The sequence below is a fragment of the Bos mutus genome, chromosome 12 (assembly GCF_027580195.1).
Source record: "Bos mutus isolate GX-2022 chromosome 12, NWIPB_WYAK_1.1, whole genome shotgun sequence".
NCBI classification, from domain to species: Eukaryota; Metazoa; Chordata; class Mammalia; order Artiodactyla; family Bovidae; genus Bos; species Bos mutus.
The window spans coordinates 20,709,548-20,732,131 of NC_091628.1; the positions used below are offsets into that span (position 1 = coordinate 20,709,548).

The 22,584-nt window shown below is 48.6% G+C and overlaps 1 protein-coding gene across 1 annotated transcript in view; it reads left to right on the top strand.

Moving 5' to 3' along the window:
- The first annotated feature begins 12,161 nt into the window (after positions 1-12,161).
- SERPINE3 (serpin family E member 3) overlaps positions 12,162-22,584 on the top strand; it is a 32,012-nt gene continuing 21,589 nt past the window's right edge. The window contains 3 exon segments of the mRNA XM_005908951.3: positions 12,162-12,563; positions 13,996-14,256; positions 20,781-21,014. Coding sequence (XP_005909013.2) covers positions 14,001-14,256; positions 20,781-21,014 — 490 coding nt within the window. The 5' untranslated portion in view covers positions 12,162-12,563; positions 13,996-14,000.

Sequence of the window (22,584 nt, forward strand, 5' to 3'; positions counted from 1 at the left end):
ACATATTATACAGTGTACAAGTATAATTTTATCATTACAAAAATAACTATTACTATGACTAGTCCTTTTTGCAGAGAAGGCAATGGCACCCCACTCGAGTACTCTTGCCTGGAAAATCCCATGGACGGAGGAGCCTGGAAGGCTGTAGTCCGTGGGGTCACTAAGAGTCCGACACGACTAAGCAACTTCACTTTCACTTTTCACTTTCATGCATTGGAGAAGAAAATGGCAACCCACTCCAGTGTTCTTGCCTGAAGAATCCCAGGGACGGGGGAGCCTGGTGGGCTGCCGTCTATGGGGTCACACAGAGTCAGACACGACAGAAGCGACTTAGCAGCAGCAGCAGCAGCAGTCCTTCTTGAGCACATTCTCTGTGCTAAGCATTAGATATACATGACTTCATGTAGTCCTCCATTCCTTCTCCCCATCCATCTGAGAGGCAGGTAATATTATCATTCCTGCTGTACAGATGGAGGAAACTAAGGCTTTGCAAGGTGAGTAATTTGTCCACAATTGGAATTCAGGGCTTGCCTATTTCAGCATCTGTATTTCACACCCCCTCTCCAAATTTTCCAAAGTATTATGTGCAGTTGACTGCCTTCTCCAGCAGCCAGCCCTGGAAGGCATCTTGCAGGACTGCTTGTCCTTTCTAACTTATGGGCTGGGATAAAACGAGAGAAAGAATGACCAAGGCCACTGGCCCCATAGCCTGGGGCCTTGCACCTGCCCTGGGGGTTCACTCAGTTCTCAAACCTAAAATCTACCCCCTTGTGGACAAAAGTACCCTAACTCATACAACCCCACAAATAGCACTCCCTGGGCAGACACAGCAGGCAAGTGAGCAAATGTATTTTATTTTCCCCCTCTGGCTGCACCACATGGCCTGAGGGACTTTCAGTTCAGTTCAGTCGCTCAGTCATGTCCGACTCTTTGCGACCCCATGGACTGCAGCACGTCAGGCTTCCCTGTCCATCACCAACTCCTGGAGCTTGCTCAAACTCATGTCCATCACATCAGTGATGCCATCCAACCATCTCATCTGTCATCCCCTTCTCCTCCTGCCCCCAATCCCTCCCAGCGTCAGGGTCTTTTCAAATGAGTCGATTCTTCCATCAGGTGGCCAACGTATTGGAGTTTCAGCTCCAGAATCGGTCCTTCCAATGAATATTCAGGACTGATTTCCTTTAGGATGGACTGGTTGGATCTCCTTGCAGTCCAAGGGACTCTCAAGAATCTTTTCCAACACCACAGTTCAAAAGCATCAATTCTTCGATGCTCAGCTTTCTTCACAGTCCAACTCTCACATCCATACACGACTACTGGAACAACCACAGCTTTGACTAGACGGACCTTTGTTGGCAAAGTAATGTCTCTGCTTTTGAATATGCTGTCTAGGTTGGTCATAGCTTTCTTCCAAGGAGTAAGCATCTTTTAATTTCATGGCTGCAATCACCATCTGCAGTGATTTTGGAGCCCAAAAAAATAAAGTCTGGCACTGTTTCCCCATCTATTTGTCATGAGGTGATGGGACCAGATGCCATGATCTTAGTTTTCTGAATGTTGAGCTTTAAGCCAACTTTTTCACTCCCCTCTTTCACTTTCATCAAGAGGCTCTTTAGTTGTTCTTCACTTTCTGCCATAAGGGTGGTGTCATCTGCATATCTGAGGTTATTGAGATTTCTTCCGGCAATCTTGATTCCAGCTTGTGCTTCATCCAGCCCAGCATTTCGCATGATGTACTCTGCATATAAGTTCAATAAGCAGGGTGACAATATACAGACTTGATGTACTTCTTTCCCGAGTTGGAACCAGTCTGTTGTTCCATGTCCAGTTCTAACTGTTGCTTCTTGACCTGCATACAGACTTCTCAGGAGGTAGGTCAGGTGGTCTGGTATTTCCATCTCTTGAAGAATTTTCCACAGTTTGTTGTGATTTACACAGTCAAAGGCTTTGGCATAGTCAATAAAGCAGAAATAGATATTTTTCTGGAACTCTCTTGCTTTTTCAATGATCCAGCAGATGTTGGCAATTTGATCTCTGGTTCTTCTGCCTTTTCTAAATCCAGCTTGAACATCTGGAAGTTCACGGTTCACATACTGTTGAAGCCTGGCTTGGAGATTTTGAGCATTACTTTGCTAGCATGTGAGATGAGTGCAATTGTGTGGTAGTTTGAACATTCTTTGGCATTGCCTTTCTTTGGGAGTGGAATGAAAACTGACCTTTTCCAGTTCTGTGGCCAGTGCTGAGTTTTCCAAATTTGCTGGCATATTGAGTACAGCACTTTCACAGCATCATCTTTAAGGATTTGAAATAGCTTAACTGGAATTCCATCACCTCCACTAGCTTTGTTTGTGGTGATGCTTCCTAAGGCCCACTTGACTTCACATTCCAGGATGTCTGGCTTTAAGTCAGTGATCACACCATCATGATTATCTGGGTCATGAAGATCTTTTTTGTACAGTTCTTCTGTGTATTCTTGCCACCTCTTCTTAATATCTTCTGCTTCTGTTAGGTCCATACCATTTCTGTCCTTTATTATGGACCTTAGTTCCCTGATAAGAGATCGAAGCTGCACCCCTCTGCATTGGAAGTGCAGAGTCTGAACAACTGGACCACCAGGGAAGTCTTACAAATGTACTTCTTTTATCATTTGTATGCTCAGTTCAGTTCAGTCCCTCAGTCGTGTCCGACTCTTTGCGACCCCATAAACCGCAGCACGCCAGGCCTCCCTGTCCATCACCAACTCCCGGAGTCCACCCAAACCCATGTCCGTTGAGTCGGTGATGCCATCCAACCATCTTATCCTCTGTCATCCCCTTCTCCTCCTGCCCTCAACTTTCCCAGCATCAGGGTCTTTTCCAATAAGTCAGCTCTCCGCATCAGGTGGCCAAAGTGTTGGAGTTTCAGCTTCAGCATCAATCCCTCCAATGAACACCCAGGACTGATCTCCTTTAGGATGGACTGGGTGGATCTCCTTGAAGTCCAAGGGACTCCTGAGAGTGTTCTCCAACACCACAGTTCAAAAGCATCAATTCTTTGGTGCTCAGCTTTCTTTATAGTCCAATTCTCACATCCATACATGACCACTGGAAAAACCATAGCCTTGACTAGACAGACCTTTGTTGGCAAAGTAACGTCTCTGGTTTTTAATATGCTGTCTAGGTTGGTCATAACCTTCCTTCTAAGGAGTAAGCGTCTTTTAATTTCAGGGCTACAGTCACCATCTGCAGTGATTTTGGAGCCCAGAAAAATAAAGTCAGCCACTGTTTGCACTGTTTCCCCATCTATTTGCATGAAGTGATCGGACCAGATGCCATGATCTTAGTTTTCTGAATGTTGAGCTTTAAGCCAACTTTTTCACTCTCCTCTTTCACTTTCGTCAATAGGCTCTTTAGTTGTTCTTCACTTTCTGCCATAAGGGTGGTGTCATCTGCATATCTGAGGTTATTGATATTTCTCCCGGCAATCTTGATTCCAGCTTGTGCTTCCTCCAGCCCAGCATTTCTCATGATGTACTCTTCATGTAAGTTCAATAAGCAGGGTGACAATATACAGCCTTGACGTACTCGTTTTCCCGTTTGGAACCAGTCCCAATTGCATCTAACTGGCTGCCAAGAGAATAGCAACCCACCAGCAGTGTTAAAGACGTGCTCTTTGCTTTTACCTGGGGACAAATCCCTTTAGGCTGGACCTCCCTCAGAGAGAGAGAAATTTCAGCAGACAAGTGGCAAAACTCTCACTCTTCTTGGAAGACCAAGGGGCTTCCAGGGCCTGGAGTTAGTCCACCAAGCATCGCGTCTGGGCCTGATACTTCCTTGAAGTATTTTGGGGCAAATCACCTCTGTGTGCCTCCATCTCTGATCTATACAATAGGATCCATAGCTGATACCCAGGCGCCATGAGAATTAATGAGAACTGGATAAGACTCTTAGCTGAGTGCCTGGGCTCAAAACAGGAACGACTGTTTTCTCTTTTTATACCCCCAGCTGGCCTCTAGCCCCTGTGCCCCAACCCCAACTGCCCTGAGAGTCAGTGGCCAGAATGCAGGCCTGGGCACTGCTCTGGTACACGCGCACCTTTCCCAGCCCCTTCTCCCTCACCTCACTGTCCCTGGCATCCCAAAGGATAGAAAGAAAACCGAAATAACCACAAACTATTCTACTTATCAGACTAGATGAGTGGAATCACAGATATTTGGGGTTTTCTTTATATTTTTATCCTATTAAAATGACCATGAGGAACATTTACCTAACAGACAGGATGATTATGAAGAGTAAATGAGATCATGTTTATAAAAGGCTTAGCATGCCACTTAGCCAATAAAAGTCAGCTCTCATTTTTAAAAAAAAACAATCTAACTGAAAACAAGAATATATTTTCTAGAGCTTCATGATTTGCAAACTATTTTCATATGCTTTACTTCATGTATATACTCATGACTGTCAGATGAGTTTATTATTGCCACCTTACAGACCAGGAAACTAAGGTGTAAGGATGTTGAAGACTGGCCCTGGGTGACTTAGTGGGCAGCATCATGGCAGAGTCAAGAGGTCCATGGCGGTGATCCTGTTTATGGACTCGCCATGAGGGGCCACAGGTGCAAGTCCACCCGCAGGGCCTCGGCTCCTGCCCCACCCCTGTGGCCCACGGGCAGCCCCCTGCGTCTGTCTGACAAAGAAGCCCAGTACTACTTGGTCCTTACTTCTGAGTCCAGGCTCCGCTGACTCTCTTTTAAGAGGCTTTTTTTTTTTTTTTAAATGTGGACCATTTTAAAAGTCTTTACTGAATTATTTACAATATTGCTTCTGTTTTATGGTTTGGTTTTTTTGGCCCTAAGACATGCTCCCCCAACCAGGGATCAAACCCGCAACCTCCTGCACTGGAAGGTGAACTCTTCACCACTCGGCTTATATCAGCAAAGTCCCTCCCTGTTAACTCTTGAGTCTAGAAATCAGGCATCCATCCTCGGTCATCACAAGCCCCTCCCTCTCGACAGAATCAGTTAAGCTACAGGCCTGGTGGGTGCACGAGGAAGGCTGACTTCCACCAAAATGACAGGCAGGACGCAGAGACCCAGGGCGGGGACAGGAAGCCGTTTCTGGCAGGCAGGCAGCAGTTCACGGCTTCCTCACCTGCCACGTGGTCCAGGCCCCTGGTGCCCAGGATGAGAAGAGACCCCACTTTACTCAGGATCCACCTGGGAAACCAAGGGCAAAGCTGTCATGGCTCAAATACTACTCTTTCTCATCTCATCTGGAAGAAGTTCTGAGTGAAAATAAGATCTGTATAGTATTTTGAATTCTTTGTTTTTTGGGGGAGTAGGTGTTAAAAGAGTCATTTTCCCTTTCATTCATTCATTCATTCACTCATCCAACAAATGTGTATTAAGCACCTTTTACATGCTAGACTCTGTTCTCAAGATTGAGAATACAGCTGTGAGCAAGAAAGAACATCTCCTAACCTCATGGAGCACAATGTCCAGAAAATCTAGACCCGAAGCGCCAGTCCCCAATACATCATCTCACCACTATTCTCCTAGGTATTTTGGGTAGCACTTTCTTCAATGATCTGCTCCCAATGAACACAGCACTACCCTGCTTCCAGGATGAGAAACCAGGTGTACTAGAAAATGCAAACAAATCTAAATATATATTGAGGCAAACAATAGGTGGTAAAGATAATCCACTGTCCACTCTGAGCTATGCGAAATGATTTTTTGTAAATGATTTAACCAACGTGAATGAACACCCATGTGCTGTGTTTAAAACTGATAAGCTTTTCCACCAAAACCATTCCTTTGCTTGTAAACATGTTTTCCTCAAAAATCACTTGGAATTGTAAACATGCTTATCCCATTACCAATAAACATATGGTGACCTCTTCTAAAGGAGATAAACATCTGCTGTATGCCAAAGTCATAAACATGTTTTGGACAGTACAGAAAAAGTAAGGAATACATCGGTAAGTTGTGGCAACCTGCAAAGAACGTATATGGACAATCATGTAATGTCTCACATGGAGTCAATGTGGCGGATACACCTGTAAACCAGTGGACTGTGAGGGGAGGCCAGGGTGCCCAGGCTCCCCAGTTGGCATCCAGTACCAACTGCCAGACCACACAAGTGCTGACAACATCTCCCCGATGTGGCCTCAGCAGGACACAGTCTGCCGTGTCTGACCATAAGGGGCTCCTGCCTTTGAGGAAGGTGGAGAATGAGATCTCTGCCAGTGGATGCCCCTGGTACCACTGGCTGAGACTGAGTGGCAGCCAAAGCAGTGAGGGAGGGCTGCTCCCAGACAGCTGGGCATGCCTTCCACCCCTACCCCCGTGCCGGCCCAAAGGGACCCGAGTTCAGTGAAGGAGATAAAGGCCTGAACCTCATTTAGGGTGAGTGGTGTTTGTGCCCGACGGTTCCGACTCCTTGACATCCTGCACCCGAGTCTCTGTTTTGACTTGAGGTGTGATTCCTCAGGACAAATCACCATCACATCATTACATGCAGTGCCAAGCCCACCAAAGCACTTGCAGGGAGCCACCACGTGTGAGAGTCTTCTTCAACAATCAGGCTGGGATGCTACTGGCGTGAGGATGCTCCTGGGGAGGACGCAGGAGGCCTTTAAAGTGCAGCATTGGACTTCCCTGGCGGTCCAGTGCTTAACAATCCACCTGCCAAAGCAGGGGACATGGGTTCGATCCCTGGTCTGGGAAGATACCACCTGCCACGGGGCAACGAAGCCCATGCGTCATAACCACTAAAGCCCATGCACCCTAGAGCCCCTGCTCTGCAACAGAGAAGCCACTGCCATGAGAAGCCCACACACCGCAGCTAGAGAGCAGCCCCATGCTCACTGCAACTAGAGAAAGCCTGTGCCCAGCAATGAAGACCCAGTGCAGCCAAAAATAAATACATTTTTTAAAAAACAGTAATTTTAAGGTGCAGCATTACTCTCAAGGGGCACAACCTTGTGATAGACCCTGACTTGTTCATGGAGACCTCCACCTCATAGTAAAGAGCTGGCCGTACTGATGGGCCTTCATCACCCAAAATATCAGCCCACCTGGCTCCATCTGGGGCCTCCCTGGGCTCTGCCTTGTGTCTGCCACCCAGCACCCACACTCTCTTTCCCACTTGGCTGGTTGGGCTCAGAGCATTGAGGGCCAGATCTGTGCTTGTCACTGCTATTCCTACTGGACATTATGTCTCCATATGCATATGCATCCAGGAACATTCCAGAACTGTGCCCGCATCTGACGTTTCTTTGCTCGGCCTCCCTTTCCCAGCATCACAGACCCCACCACCAATCAAACCATATCACTCTTAACCACTATCACTAGTATGTTGAAAATAGAAATGTTTTTAAATCTCGCTCCCACACACCCTCCACCTCCTCATCTCCAGTACGGGCGCGATAACTAAATGTGTGCTGGGAACGCTGCTTCAGCTGTTTTTTTTTGGCTGCTCTTCAGGTCACGTGGGATCTTAGTTCCCAGACCAGGGGTTGAACTCGTGCTCTGCTACAATGGAAGTGTGGATTCTTAAGCACTGGCCCTTCAGGGAAGTTCCCGCCTATGTTTTTAAAATCACCTCCTCACGTAGTCACTTCACTCACTGCAATGTCTCAGCAGCAGATTAGATGGTGGGGGCGTAGCTTTCCGAGACCCACAGTCCAGGGCTGCTCTGACAGCTCAGACCCCCAAAGGCAGCACACGAACCCCGCGAAGCACTGTGCCAAAGAACACTTGCAAAGTTAGAGCTTTCCCAAGATTTGGCCTTTAGAGGTTTACTTGTTGCTCTCTTCACTCCTGCCTCCAAAAAACAAGGAGATCGTTTGCTTTAATGTGCAGTATGAACACAGAAGAAGAATTGATCGTGTGAATGTATTCCTGCTTGGAATACATGTCTTCCTGCTCCCAGGCTCTTGCCTGGAGTCTTCAGGGTCTGCGCAGGGACCACACGGTCCTTCCTTCCATCCCAACCCTCCCTTGGGCAGAATGTGTTTAAAGCCACAACTTAACCACTCACTGGATTCCCCAGCCTTGCTGACTGTGCTCCCATTCATAACCCCCTGCACAGGTACCTAGTGGCTCATGATTTTTTTCCCAGACTGTGGCTTCCATGTGGCCTGCAGCAGACGTCTCTGAAGTGGCTGGCTCGGGCCACAAGGACAGAGTGTCAGAAACGAAGAGGACAGCCGTGTGCCCCCACCACGACAGCAGGAGCCAGCCCAGCCCACAGGGAGCTCCCTCTCCTGGCCTCGAGTTTCAGGGCCTTCTAAGTGGGCTTGTGGAGAAGGCAATGGCACCCCACTCCAGTACTCTTGCCTGGAGAATCCCATGGATGGAGGAGCCTGGTGGGCTGCAGTACATGGGGTCGCTAAGAGTTGGACATGACTGAGCGGCTTCACTTTCACTTTTCACTTTCATGCATTGGAGAGGGAAATGGCAACCCACTCCAGTGTTCTTGCCTGGAGAACCCCAGGGACGGGGGAGCCTGGTGGGTTGCCGTCTATGGGGTCGCACAGAGTCGGACACGACTGAAGCGACTTAGCAGCAGCAGCAGCAGCAAGTCAGCTTGTGATCTGTCGGGTCTCTCCCTTGTATATTTGCTGTATTTCGGCAGCTTTGCCTACACGCTTGTGTAGCCATGTGGTCCTGCAAAAGCAGGGTCCTGACTTGTTGGGTTCACAGGAGGTCACCGGAGTTTTCAGAGCTGAGTCAAACCAGAGGTGCCTTTTGAGGCAGTTCAGGGATAACAAATACATTTCTTTGCACAGTCGATGGGGAACTGAATGTTTATCCCTCCCTGCCACAAATTCATATTTTGAATTCCAAGTCCTCACTGTGATGGTACTAGGAGAAGGCAATGGCAACCCACTCCAGTACTCTTGACTGGAAAATCCCATGGATGGAGGAGCCTGGTAGGCTGCAGTTCATGGGGTCACTACGAGTCAGACACGACTGAGCGACTTCACTTTCACTTTTCACTTTCATGCATCGGAGATGGTACTAGGAGGTGGGGCCTTTGGGAGGTAACGAGGTCACAAGGGTGGGGCCCTCATGAATGGAATGGTGCCCTTATAAGAAGAGACATTAGAGAGCTGACCCCTCTCTCTCTGTGTCTGCCATGTGAGAATACAAGAAGGCAGCTGGCTGTCTACCGACCAGGGAGCAGGCCTCCATCAGACACAGAATCTGCTTGATCTTGGACTTCCCAGCCTTCAGAATTGTGAAAATAGATCTCTGTTGTTTAAGCCACCCAGTCTGGGTTTTTCTGTCATACCAGGCTGAGTTGGCCAGGACATGAACCAACTATGATAAATCAGAAGCGGTTCCCTTGAGAATTCCCTGGTGGTTCAGTGGTTAGGACTCCACATTCTCACTCCCAAGGGTCTAGGTTCAATCCCTGGTTGGGGAACTAAGATCCCACAAACCAGACAGCATGGCCCTCCCCCCCTAGAAAAAATGTGGCTCCCGCAAACCCCACTCAGAGAAGCCTTGGAGGTCAAGGCCAGGCTCTCAGGAAATACTGTTGTAATAGATCACTGATGCCCACAGTTTTGAAGTGATAGAGAAGGGTTACAGCCCTTGGGTAGATTTTTCACATGGATTTTTCCTGCCAATCCCTGACACTGGCTTAGTGAGGATCGGCCTTTCCTGTCTAGTTACCCCTAGACTGAGGGCTAGAGAGGATAACACGGCATGGTCTCAAGTCTTGTTTTTTAATCACTTTTAAAATTCAACTGATAAAAACGGCCAAAATGCTAATCACACTGAAATGTATGAGAAAGTAACACCAAAAGCAAGCTCTTCAGAACCAGAATATCCAAACACAGTTTGATGCCTTTTTTCTATTTTCAACCTTAGTTCCTCTCCGCCTAATTTTCCCTGTTTCCAGATTATTTGGAGCCAGCTCTGAGGTCGAGTTGCTCTTCACGGTGGTTCTGGACTGCAGAGCAGTGGCGCTGAGGACCAGAGCTCATCAGCGTGGATAAGCCCACAACCCACCCTGCACCAGCTTGACCTCTAACTGCAGGAACCTGGGCAAGTACCTTGAGCTCTTCAAGTCTGTTTCATCATCTCCAAAACAGGGATAATAACACATTCCTCATATGACTGTTGGGAGGATTCACTGCAATAGTGAATGGAAAGGATGTAACACAGTACTTGGAACATAGTGCTCAACAATGGTCACTATTTTTGTTGTTATAATTACGGTAAATATCTTCACAAATAAAGGCTCTCTGAGCAGTGTAAACCAATATGCCAGCCAGGTCAAAACAAGCTTGATAACCTCTGCTTAAACAGTTGGAGAACACAGAGGCCTATACAGGTTTACTTCTGAGCACACAAAACAAAAACTGCTGCCCATCTTTTATTCATTCACACTTTGAAATGTTTAACCTACACAGGAAATTTTTTTTTGAATGTTCAGCTCCCCAGTATTTTCTTTTAGTTTATTTTTAATTGGAGGATAATTGTTTTACAATGCTGTGTTGGTTTCTGCTCTACAACTTTGAGAATCATATCGCCTCCCTCTTGAGGCTCCCTCCCACCTGACTCCTGATCCTGACCCTCTAGGTCATCACAGAGCACCAGGCTGGGCTCACTGTGTTATATAGCAAATTCCCACTAGTTATTTTACACATGGAGAAGGCAATGGCACCCCACTCCAGTACTCTTGTCTGGAGAATCCCATGGACGGAGGAGCCTGGTGGGCTGCAGTCCATGGGGTCGCTAAGAGTTGGACATGACTGAGCAACTTCACTTTCTCTTTTCACTTTCATGCAGTGGAGAAGGAAATGGCAACCCACTCCAGTGTTCTTGCCTGGAGAATCCCAGGGACGGGGAGCCTGGTGGGCTGCCGTCTATGAGGTCACACAGAATGGGACACGACTGAAGCGACTTAGCAGCAGCAGCAGTCTATACATAGGGCTTCCACTCAGTATTTTTTTCTAGAGAATATAAAAGCAATCTAAAATGATACATTCTTAGAGTCAGGTAGGAAGAAATGCTTACAGAAGTCACACAGCCAACCTTCTCAAATTTGGGAAACATTTTTATAAGCATCTTCCCAGTTCCACCATGGGCAGAAAGTGAATGAGCTTCTACTCAAATAATTGCAACCACGGGGAACTCAGCATTGGGAGGCAGCCCTTGCAAGCTACACGGTCCTCCTCATGGAGGACTCTTTTTCTTAAACCCATCAGCATCAACATCAAAAGTCTGCACTCAGGGACTCTAGGTCCCCTGAGAGCTAGCTGAGTCCAGGTGGCTGGTTCATTGCCACCTCCACCAGATCTGGCACAGAGCCTCAGAACCTAGCAGGCAAGCAAGAGCTACTGGATGGGTGGGTGGGTGGGTGGGTGGATGGGATGCCCACTCTGGATGCTATAGAATAAGTTATACATATTTATTCCCCCATCATACTACAATTTAGAGTTCAAGGCATGCAAAAAATGTACAATCTCTACATTGAAGATCTGGGGAAATTTCATGCAAAATAATTCTAGAGGTGGAACTCTCCTAAGAGCTATAAACTATTCCAGGCTTGAGTGTCAGCAATTAACTCCACTTGAAAGTGAAGCGCCCGCTGATTACAGGGGTGTGAGTGGTGGTCAGATGAAAAACAGTCTCATTCTTTTTCAAATATTAACTCTAACAGATGCCTGAGAGAACATTATTAAGAGCTGCATTCATTTCCAAGTGTCTTTTCTTCAATCTCTAACGACGTGTAACCTAACACGTATTTTGTACTTAATACGACACCTAAGAAACTCATAGAAATGTCTGCAACTCTGAATTAGGTCACAAGGACAGACTTTGGACAGAATCTGCTTATTCTTCCCCAGAACGTGCCTTCCCTTAACTGACAACACAGTCTCTTTCTCATATTGAGTCACCAGATTTATTAACTTCTATATCTTGAGAACAAGATTGCTTAGAGTTCTTATATTTATTGTATTACATATAAATAAATACATTCACTTTTATTAATAATAAATAAGGCAAGACACCTTGTTCCAAACTGATTGTGCTATATTTTGCTTCCCTCCCCACCCTTTTTTGCAGAATGTCATTTGCTAAAAGTTTCAAGTCATGCCCGATGACTAATGTATTGTTCTCTTCCCAGGAGGCGGGGAAAAGCATGAGGTACCTGGTACCCAGCAAAAGCCCTAACGGCAGAGTTATCAGTGAAATTCCTCCAAGTGACAAAGGGCTACAAGAGGGGTTCCTCGCTGGTACAATCAGGTCACAAGCCTAAGCAGGCTTGACGGGTGTGGCTGGCTCCCTCCCCAGGGCCCGCTCTGTTCCCGATCTGGGCTTGGCTGGCCGGGCTAGGCTCCTGCCCCTGGCTCTCTGTGGGACCTCAGGCTCCAGGAATTTGGACCGAGTGGTAGAGACATCGCCGACAGAGACGGCAACTGCCAGCTTCCTCCCTATGCCGTCTTGTGATTCAAAGCAGATTCTGCTCCACTTTTTTAAAAGGGGGAGCACGTTAACACCGGAGACCCACAAGGACAGGAGTCAGCAAGGAAACTCGGACAGTCCCATCCAAGAGAAGGTGAGTGAACAGCTCGTCCGCAGTGAATCATGGCAGGGACGTGGTCATGGGGAGCCTAAGGGCGTGAAGGGTTGATTGCTGCATCCCTGGGGGAGGTGATAGGAGCATCAAGAGCACTGGGAGTTGGTCATTTCGAAAAAGACCCTAGACTGGGGTTTCCAAATACACAGAGAAAGATCCCCACACCTGTGCACACCCCCACCCCTATGATGCCTTTGTGCTTGGCTGCAGAAGGAAAGAGCTGAGAAAAAGAGGATGCTTTTCCATGTGGGGCCTTTATCTGAAATAAACACCTTTGAGCCCAGTGGCTTTACATGCAAACTTCTCATCCTCAGATGACTTCTTTGGGCTGGGACCCTCTCTCACCAATCCTGCCTGATATCGCAGTCAGACAACAGAACAGAAATTGCCACAGGCTGTCCGTGTGGCGTAGTCACTGAGAACACTTTGTACCTTGCCTTTCTCTTCTTTGCGTTAATTTCCAGCAAAGGCACTCTCTTCCTTGAAGGGGTACATCTCTGTAGCAGGAGTTCTATCTGCAGCATTCTGCTCTCTGTGAAAGTGTCCTTTTTATGAAAATAATTCACATCACAAGAATTCTGATATCCTAGGTACAATTAGCTCATGGATCAATATTTTAATGTGCATTTATACGCTCAGTCTTTCATGGACCACCCAGAGGAGACCAGGACTGGAATCCCAGGCCTGTTTCCACCCCCATGTTTTCTTAAATGACCCACTGAAGTCTCTAAACATCATCATCTCTATATTTGCAATTTAATAACAGCTACCATGTAAGAATGTTGTAATGATTAATCATGAAAATACAAAGTCCTTTTTAACAGAGTATATTATTTGTTATTCCTATTATTATTACTGATAGACATGGCCCAGCTCTGAGCTAACTAAGTACTGAGAAAAATGAGTAAGACATACTTTTCAAGTTTCTGAGCCAACATAATGCTTCTGGTCTGACCAGAGCTTCACCCAAAGTCATGCATGTAGTAAGTGACAGTTGTTCAGTTACCCAGTCACGTCCGACTCTTTGGGACCCCATGGACGGCAGCACGCCAGGCTTCCCTGTCCTTCACCATCTCCCGGACTTTGCTCAAACTCATGTCCATTGAGTCAGTGATGCCATCCAACCATCTCATCTTCTGTCGTCCCCTTCTCCTGCCTTCAATCTTTCCCAGCATCAGGGTCTTTTCCAATGACAGAGCAGGCCTAAAATTCAGGCCTTGCAACTCACGGTTTGATTTCCAGCAAGTGTTTCTAAGGCAGATACAGAGACACATTCTGCTGCGGGTAGAAGGGTCCCAGGTAACAGGCCTGTTAAGTGATTCTCAGCCGCAGCCGCGCACCAGCCCCAGGCCCACTCCTCTGCAGGATGGAGCAGCTCCTGCCTCACTTGCATCTCTTCCCTCCTCTGCAGGAGCCATGCAGTCTCTCCTACTGGCCCTCCTCCTCCTTCCCGTCTGCTCCCCCGGGGGAGCTAGCAACCTCCATGAGGACCTGACCCTGCTGAGGACGGACCTGGCGCTTCGCCTGTACCGGAGCGTGGCCGCGGCCAGCAACCAAACCAACCTGGTCCTCTCCCCCGCTGGTGCCTTCATCCCCCTGGAACTCCTGCAGTTTGGAGCCCGGGGGAACACTGGTTGGCAGCTGGCCCAGGCCCTGGGCTACACTGTCCATGGTAAGCGGACCTCTGCTCCTCCCACTCTGCTGCTCACGCCCACTGCCCTGCTCACACTCACACCTGACCTCATGCTCAGGCTGCCTCGGGTGGCAGGCAGAGAAAGCTGCCCACTGGCAAGTGTGCAACAGAAGGCATTGACACTCTACATCATGGTGGTGGCTGTTTAGTCACTCAGTCTTGTCCATGGACAGTAGCCCACCAGACTCCTCTGTCCATGGGATTCTCCAGGCTGGAATACTAGAGTGGGTTGTCATTTCCTTCTCCAGAGGATTTCTCCACCCAGGGATTGAACCCACATCCCCTACATTGCAAGGCGAACTCCCAACCACTGAGCCACCAGGGAAGCCCACATCGTGGTCACTCTTGATAAAATTTCTAAGGTTCGCTTCTACCCTTGGGTTTGGCGGCAATTTCTCCATTGCATTTTACAAGCCCTTTTATAACGCTTACTAGGTGCCAGAAACTGCTAGAACCACCTTACCAATACAATCTAATTCACTGTAGCAACAACCCTATCGAGGTAGGTAATTATCTCATCATCCCTAGAGATAAGCCAATTTAGGCACAGAGCATGTAAGCAAGTTGCCCAAGGTCACACAGCCAGCAAGTGGTCAAGCTGGAACTCAAGCCAGGCTGTCTGGTTCATCCTGCTTTAACAAATGTGTGACTTCTAGGCAGAGTCATATTTACCAACATAATTTGATATTTATTAGTTTAAGCTGGAACTCAAGCCCAGGCTGTCTGGTTCCAGAGACCATCCCGGTTTCATAAATGTGTGACTTCCAGGCAGTCATATTTACCAACATAATTCAGAACACCTCTGCCAGTGGGGGCAAGAGTCTTGTGATGCCAGGTCAGCCACACCTGGTCCCACTTGGGGCCTCTGGCCCTGGTCCCAACCTCCCAACTCCATCTGAACACAAACACTTTACATACAACCTTTTTTCTCTATCTAAGAATAAGATGCCAGTGAAAAAGGATGAGAATTAAAATTATATAAATTAACCCTTTTTTAGAGCACCCAGGTACTAATACCAAGACAGCCATGGCAAGAGCTCCCTGGAGGTGGCATCTTGCGTTGGCAAGGTGAATGCTCCAGACAGCAGGCCACAGGCACTACCTGTGTGAACTGTCCCCACCCCTCCCCATCCACACCCTGTCCTCTGCCAAAATAATTCTCGTGAGACTGCTGGCCGACCTGCAAATACGTTTTGTCTCTTAGGATAAGTGAAGACAAACAGAAGTTATCACGTTGAATTTTGCTCGGCAAGTATATTATAGAAATGCACGTATCCGTGGAGTTGCTCTCCAGCCACGTTAGATTCAGTGCAAAGCCATCCATCAAGTATTTCTGAGCTCCTGCTGTGTGGGCTGGTGCTACGCCAGGAATTTAGCAGCCAGGTATATAAGGAATCCTTTGAACACAAGACTCTCAGTCTCGTAGGAACAATGCACACAGAAACACATTTTTAATAAGGAGCAGTTAGTGTACTTATGTGAAATATGTTCGTACCAGGGAGGGAATGATTTATTCCACTAGCAGATCAGGAAGGCTCCCCAGATAACAAGACCCCTGAGCTGGGTTGTGAAGAACAAATAGGAATATGAAAGAGGGGCAGGCATTTCGGCCTTGAAACATTTTCTCACAGAAGTCAGGACTAGGGGGAAAGTGAGAAACACAAATGGAGTTTCCCTGCAGAGCCAGGGAACTGATGACAGTCGGTGCTTTGCTGTCAGGTAACGTCAGGGTACCTGCCTGAGCAAAGTGTGGCGATTAACAGGGTTTCCATAGAGCCCATTCAAGAATTACCAAATGTCCAGAATGCTTAATGGTCAAACTCTGGGGAACATAATCCCACTTTTTTTTCTTACTTATAAATGGCTTCATTATCTCATGGATCCATGGTTAATTATTACAAACAGGAATGTGCTGCTTGCAGAGTTCTAGTTAATGGAATACCCCTGCATGTGTTTGCCCCCAAATGGCTCAGAGAATCACATGGGTGCTGATTAAGTCAACCTGCTACTGCCCACCACCTGCCCTGTCCCAATCTTTCTTTTACAAAGGAGCAGAGATCAGGAACGTGAACCCACAGCCCAGGGGCTTGGGGCATTGTTCCCATCTGATCAACAGAGCTCTATCCATGTTCGAAATGAGACAATGGGCGCTTGTCTTCTCACTGACATCCAGCCAATAGGTGACCACCAGCAGTTTTTTTTTTTTAATATTTATTTGGCTGCACTGAATCTTAGTTGCAGCACATGGGATCTTTGATCTTTGTTTTGGCATGCAGAATCTTCTCTTTCGGCTAGGCATGTGAGATCTAGTTCCCTGACCAGGGACTGAACCCAGGCCCCTGCACTGGGAGCAAGGGGTCTTGGCCACTGGACCACCAGGGAAGTGCCTGGCCACCAGCAGCTTTGCCAATGTCCCCACCAGCTGGTCCTAAAGCCGGGCATGAGTTTCAAAGCAGACACCAGTGATATCCCCCAAATATTTTTGTTTTCACTGCATGAAAACATGATTTCCCAATGGTCCAAGTTCTAGGGATTTCCAATGCTTTTCCAAGTCAATTAATAAAGAACACATCTCAGCTTTCACACATCTCAGCTTTCTGTCACAAGAACGATGCTGGGAACAGAGGCCTTGGAGATGGGGGTGGGGAAGAATTCTGTTTGATGACGCCCGTGGACTCACTTTTACAGTTGTTATGTCACTTGATCCTTATAGAAATCATATGCAATCACCAAGCCTCCTAAAGTGCCCGTTTTACTAATGAGACAAGAGGTTAATGCGGAGAAGGCAATGGCACCCCACTCCAGTACTCTTGCCTGGAAAATCCCATGGACGGAGGAGCCTGGTGGGCTGCAGTCCATGGGGTCGCTAGGAGTCGGACACGACTGAGCAACTTCACTTTCACTTTTCACTTTCATGCATTGGAGAAGGAAATGGCAACCCACTCCAGTGTTCTTGCCTGGAGAATCCCAGGGACGGGGAGCCTGGTGGGCTGTCGTCTATGGGGTCACACAGAGTCAGACATGACTGAAGCGACTTAGCAGCAGCAGCAACAGCAGCAGCAAGAGGTTAATGATTTGCTAAGACTCAGCTCACCCAACAGGCAAGTGATAGAGCCAGGATTCCAATTCCAGATTTTCTGACTCCAAATCCTGTGCTCTTTCCTCAACTCCTTAGCCTCCCTCTCAGCCACTGAGCAGGCATACAAATTTATCTAAGCCCCCTGCCTTCACTGTTTTCCACCAGACTTGGCTTCCCAGGTGGCATGAATGGTACAGAACCCACCTGCCAATGCAGGAGACAAAAGAGATGTGGGTTCAGTCCTTGGGTTGGGAAGATCCCCTGGAGGAGGGCATGGCAACCCATGCCAGTATTCTTGCCTGGAGAATCCCATGGACAGAGGAGCCTGGCGGGCTACAGTGTATTGGGTTGCAGGAGTCGGACATGACTGAAGTGACTTAGCACACACGCACGTATCCTCACTGCTCTCTCAGCCCAACCAAACCCTTTGCACATCGTCCTAAACTTAACTCTTTAATCAGCACCACAAAGATGGTTCTGGCCAGCTGAGAATTTCATATACATTAACTTTAAAATCCAGAACCGCCCCCCTTTAGATTCAGTGTCACATTCAAGCAGTTCAGTTCAGCTAATATATTGAGGAGGAAGGCTCTTTCCACGCTGGTCTCTCAAATGAGTTAAAAGGCTGGTCTGCAACAGGACTCAGAAAAATACCATTTCTTCTAGCGTTTTCCTGCCACTCTGTGCCATTCCAGGGACCCTCCCTTCAAACTCTCCACCCCTCCCCAGTACACCCCTGCTCTACTGCAGTCCTCCCCTCCCTGCTGTTACAGCCACCCAACTCCTCCAGCAGGAAAGACGGCTTTGTAGGAGGGGGAACGGGACGGGAGAGGAATCGAGGCAGTAGTTTCAAGGGCTGCAGGGGAGGTACAGTTTGTCACCGTGCAAGTCAGTTCCTTTTGCTCCACTGAAGGACACGGCAACCCACTCCAGTATTCTTGTCTGGAGAATCCCTATGGACAGAGGAGCCTAGCGGGCTATGGTCTATGGGGTCGCAAGGAGTCAGACACGACTGGGCGACTAAGCACAGCAGAGACCAGACTAGGAAATACGGCAACTCAGCAAAACAGGAGGCTCTGTGAGGTTCTCCCCAGCAGAGGCAGCAGAGGGGCAGACTGTTTCCAGCCCACCTGTCCTTCACCTGGCAGGGAGCAGGGGGCAGGAGGTGGTGAGGTACCACCCCAACAATCAGATGACAACTGATTGAGCAACTTTATTCATCTGTCTGAACCCCCGCTCCCTCATCCATAAATGCGATCATAATTGCACTTAATTCGCAGGGTTGTTGAGAGGATTAAAAGTGATCCTGCTTGCAGAGGGTTTAGCCAAGTTCGTCAACCTTCAGCATTTTTTATTCTGACAATATAGGTTAATTCCAGCAGCATCTAGAACACCACTTCCGATGTGCTAATGGTAGGGACAAACCAGGCTCCAGTGGAGATAAGATCTCTCAAGCCCACTGACTCCGCGCCTTGGGCGTGTCTGTCTGGAAGGATGGCGGGTCCCCTGGGCCGAGAGGGTGAGAGGACAGAGAGGAGAGCTCTGTGATACCCCCTAAGGTCATGTGACACTAAGGACCTCAGATATGTCTCCATTCACCCCTGCAGACAGTCTACACCCTACAGGGACGTGATTCAATGAGTATGATCTTCCTCAGGAAAGGACAATCCAATGAGTTTTTTTTTTCATTCCAGATTTTTCTCATTAAAACAAAAACAAGCACTTGAGTTAGGCTGTAATTCGCTAGGCTATGTATTTATATATGCCTTGAGTCCAGTTTTTACAGTAGTAGATTCTAAGATGCGGCTTTGGTGGTGAAAGTTCTGTGGAGTAAACCTGCCCACAACCACATCCTGCAGCCTGGTGGCTGGGGCCCCCGGCCCGGGGTGTGTTCTGGGTGCCGCTGCCCCCAGAAGGACTTTAGCCAGGCAAGTTAGGGGTGGTGGTTGGGGGGTGCATCTGCTGCTGTCTCCTGGCCTGGCCTTTGTGAGGGGACACAGAATGGACAGGCAACCCAAGCCAGGTAGGAGGGTCATTCCACCTGGTGCCCTGGGAGAGCTGGTGGAGGCAGGGTGGGCAGAAAGACGGTGCAAAGAGCCTGGGAGTCACAGGGGAGACTTGTGGGCAGCCAGGGGGCTGTCCCTAAGGTGAAGGGGAGGCGAAAAGGAGAAGGAAGGGCTGTGTTCCACAGGCAGCCTGCCTGCAAAGGGGTCCTGCAGGCTGGAAAAGCCCTGTGTGCACAGGTCAGGAGGGTATGCCACCCTGTCGTGACTCAGCAGTAGCTCCACATGCCCAGGGAAGAAGAGAAGCCACAGCTGTGAACAATAGCGTGAAAAAGAATTCCACCACGAATATGCAGAGAAGGAAGCGGCCTCCTGCGTGAGCTGTAAATGACTAGAAGTCCACCATCAGGAAGGTAGAAGCTATGGACTCTTTCAAATGCCTGATATTTCAACATTCTCGCAGGTTCCCGCTGACATGAATAATGGGCTGTCTGCTGGGGCTCAGAGAGATGGGGGAATGGGAGGAGTCCTTACCTTGCCCCTAGATTTTCCAGGTTGAAAGCAGAGTTCCACAAAAGACTACATCCAAACGCTGCTCAGATGTTAGTCGTGGGGATGAACGTGAGGCCCTGTACCAGGGATATCGACAATTCAACACCCTGGTCACTGCCCAGCACTGCTACTATGATGTTCCCCATAAATCCGCTGGCCTCGTACATACTTGAAACCCAGGTCTCTCTGCTTTTGCACTGCTCCACATATCTGGCTCAGAGAAGGAAATGGCAACCCACTCCAGTGTTCTTGCCTAGAGAATCCCAGGGACAGAGGACCTGGTGGGCTGCCATCCATAGGGCTGCACAGAGTTGGACATGACTAAAGTGACTTAGCAGCAGCAGCAGATATCTGGCTCAAGAAGTTTAGGAAGCACAGTCTTTGGGAGGTTGGTAGTGTTTTTCTATCTGACTTAATCTCAGCTAGATTTGGGCTTCCCAGGTGGTTTAGTGGTAAAGAATCCACCTGTCAATGCAGGAGATGAGGGTTTGATTCCTGGGTAGGGAAGATCCCCTGGAGAAAGAAATTGCAACCCACTCCAGTATTCTTGCCTGAAATCCCATGTGCAGAGGAGCCTGGTGGGCTACAGTCCATGGTCACAAAGAGGCGGACACAACTTAGAGACTAAACAATAACAGCCTGATTTCTTTCAAATCTAGCATGGTTTCTTCCCCCTCGACTTTTCATTCTTGGATCCAGGTTAACTCCTGGGCAACTGAGCTATGACTTTTACAAACTGACTGTCTATGGTGGATTAACCTCGGGACCTAAGAGTAGAGAGGCAGGGGTCCCATTCCCCTGTACCCAGCAAGCAGAGCCGGGGGTAACTCCTGTCTTACACTCACCATTTTGACTGATCTTCTTTGCAGACCCCAAGGTCAGAGAATGGCTGCAGACTGTCTATGCTGTGCTGCCCAGCACCAACCCGGGTGCCAAGCTGGAGCTGGCCTGCACCCTCTACGTGCAGACGGGGACGCCACTCGCCCCCTGCTTTGTGGAGCAGGTCTCCCGGTGGGCAAACAGCAGCCTGGAGCTAGCCAACTTCAGGGAGCCCAACAGCACTGCCATGCTGGCCAACGGATGGGGCCCCAGGCAGACTGCAGGTAAGGAAAAACCATCCACCTTGATGAGGTTAATGGATGAAGGCTGGGGAGACAGGTCCCAGCTGTTACCCATCAGAAGCCATGCAGTGGGTACACAGGCAGCCCTCACCTGCAGCAGAGGCTTATCCTCTTGGGAAACCCGACCCTCGAGTGAACAGGGCTCACTTTTGGTTATATTCTGTCCCTACCCCACCCCCACCCCACCCCCAGGGACAGACACACAACCCCTCACACACACACCCACACACACAAGAGTGCTCTTCGGGAGCCCAGCAGACTTTGGGCCATGCAGCGTCCCCAGGTGTGTTTCCACTGAGCTCTGTTCTCATCAACCACTAACCCTCTTCAACGCAAAATGCAGTAGGAGCCCAAAACGTGGTTTCTTAGGAATTTCACTTAAGGCAATAACTGTATGTAATAACTGTAAATAATGTTTAGCCCAGGGTTATCTTAATGTGCAGCAATTAGGGATGGTTTAATGAAAATCAGCACCTGCTTTGGCAGGCTACAGTCCGGAGTGTAGCAGGGAGTCAGACAGGACTGAGCACGCACACATATCACGCAGTTGTAATTACCATCAAAGATGATGAACGTCACGAACACTTACTGAGTGCTCAGTTTATTTCTTCAGCACTCTTCTAAGTACTCTGTGGTTACGAGCTCAGTTTCCCTTGCCATAATCCTAAGAGCTAAGTGCCATCATTGTCCCCGTTTTACAAACGGAGAAACAGAGGCACAGAGAATTGGGCCTCCAGCCCTGTATCCAGAGAGCAGGGGATTCTAACCCAGGCAGTCTGGCTCCAGCGTCCTTGACGATTACAAAGGTTACAGAGAACTAGGGAGACCACTGAAGACCCAATGTTTAAAAGGCAGAACAGGGATGCACTTTATGAATCAAGAAACAGCATGTGGGCAGGTGCACAGAGGCAAACTGAACATTCAGATCTTTATTGATAAGGGGGTTTCCCCGAGCAGTTTGCTCCAACATTTCGCAACGTCTTTCAGTTTACTTCAAAATGTTTAACTCCCTGCTGCAGCTCGTGGCGCTTCTGGGAGGCCCGAGGCCACGGTCAGCTGCTATCAACCCCAGGGGTGAATGGTCCTCTAAGAAAGAGACGGTACCCCTGAAAAGACCAGGGCTAGGCTCCTTGGGTTCAAGGCCAAGGTCTCCATCTAGGGCAAGTGGGCAGATGGTGGCTTTGTTGCTCACAAGTATGTGACCTTGGACAACCTTGGGGCCCCATCTTTAAAACTGGGAATAACAACAGAACTGGTAGGAGGAGTCAAGGAGGGTTTGCTGAAGCCTTGAAGACAGAGCCTAGCACAAAGGACGTGTTTATTAAAGGGATAAAGAGCTGGAAGGACGCAGCCCCTTGACAGGTGGCCAGCCAGCTCCCCTCTTAGGTAAGGCAAGAGACTTAAAGTCCGTGCCCTGGAGGTCATCATGTAAACAAAGGCTCCGCCAGGGATGAGGCCCTAGAGCACTTGGGGCGAAGGGAGTCGGGGGTGGGGGTGACACTGTGCAGCACCCAGTCTCACTTTTTAGTCTCACCCCCGCCCCCACCCCCGC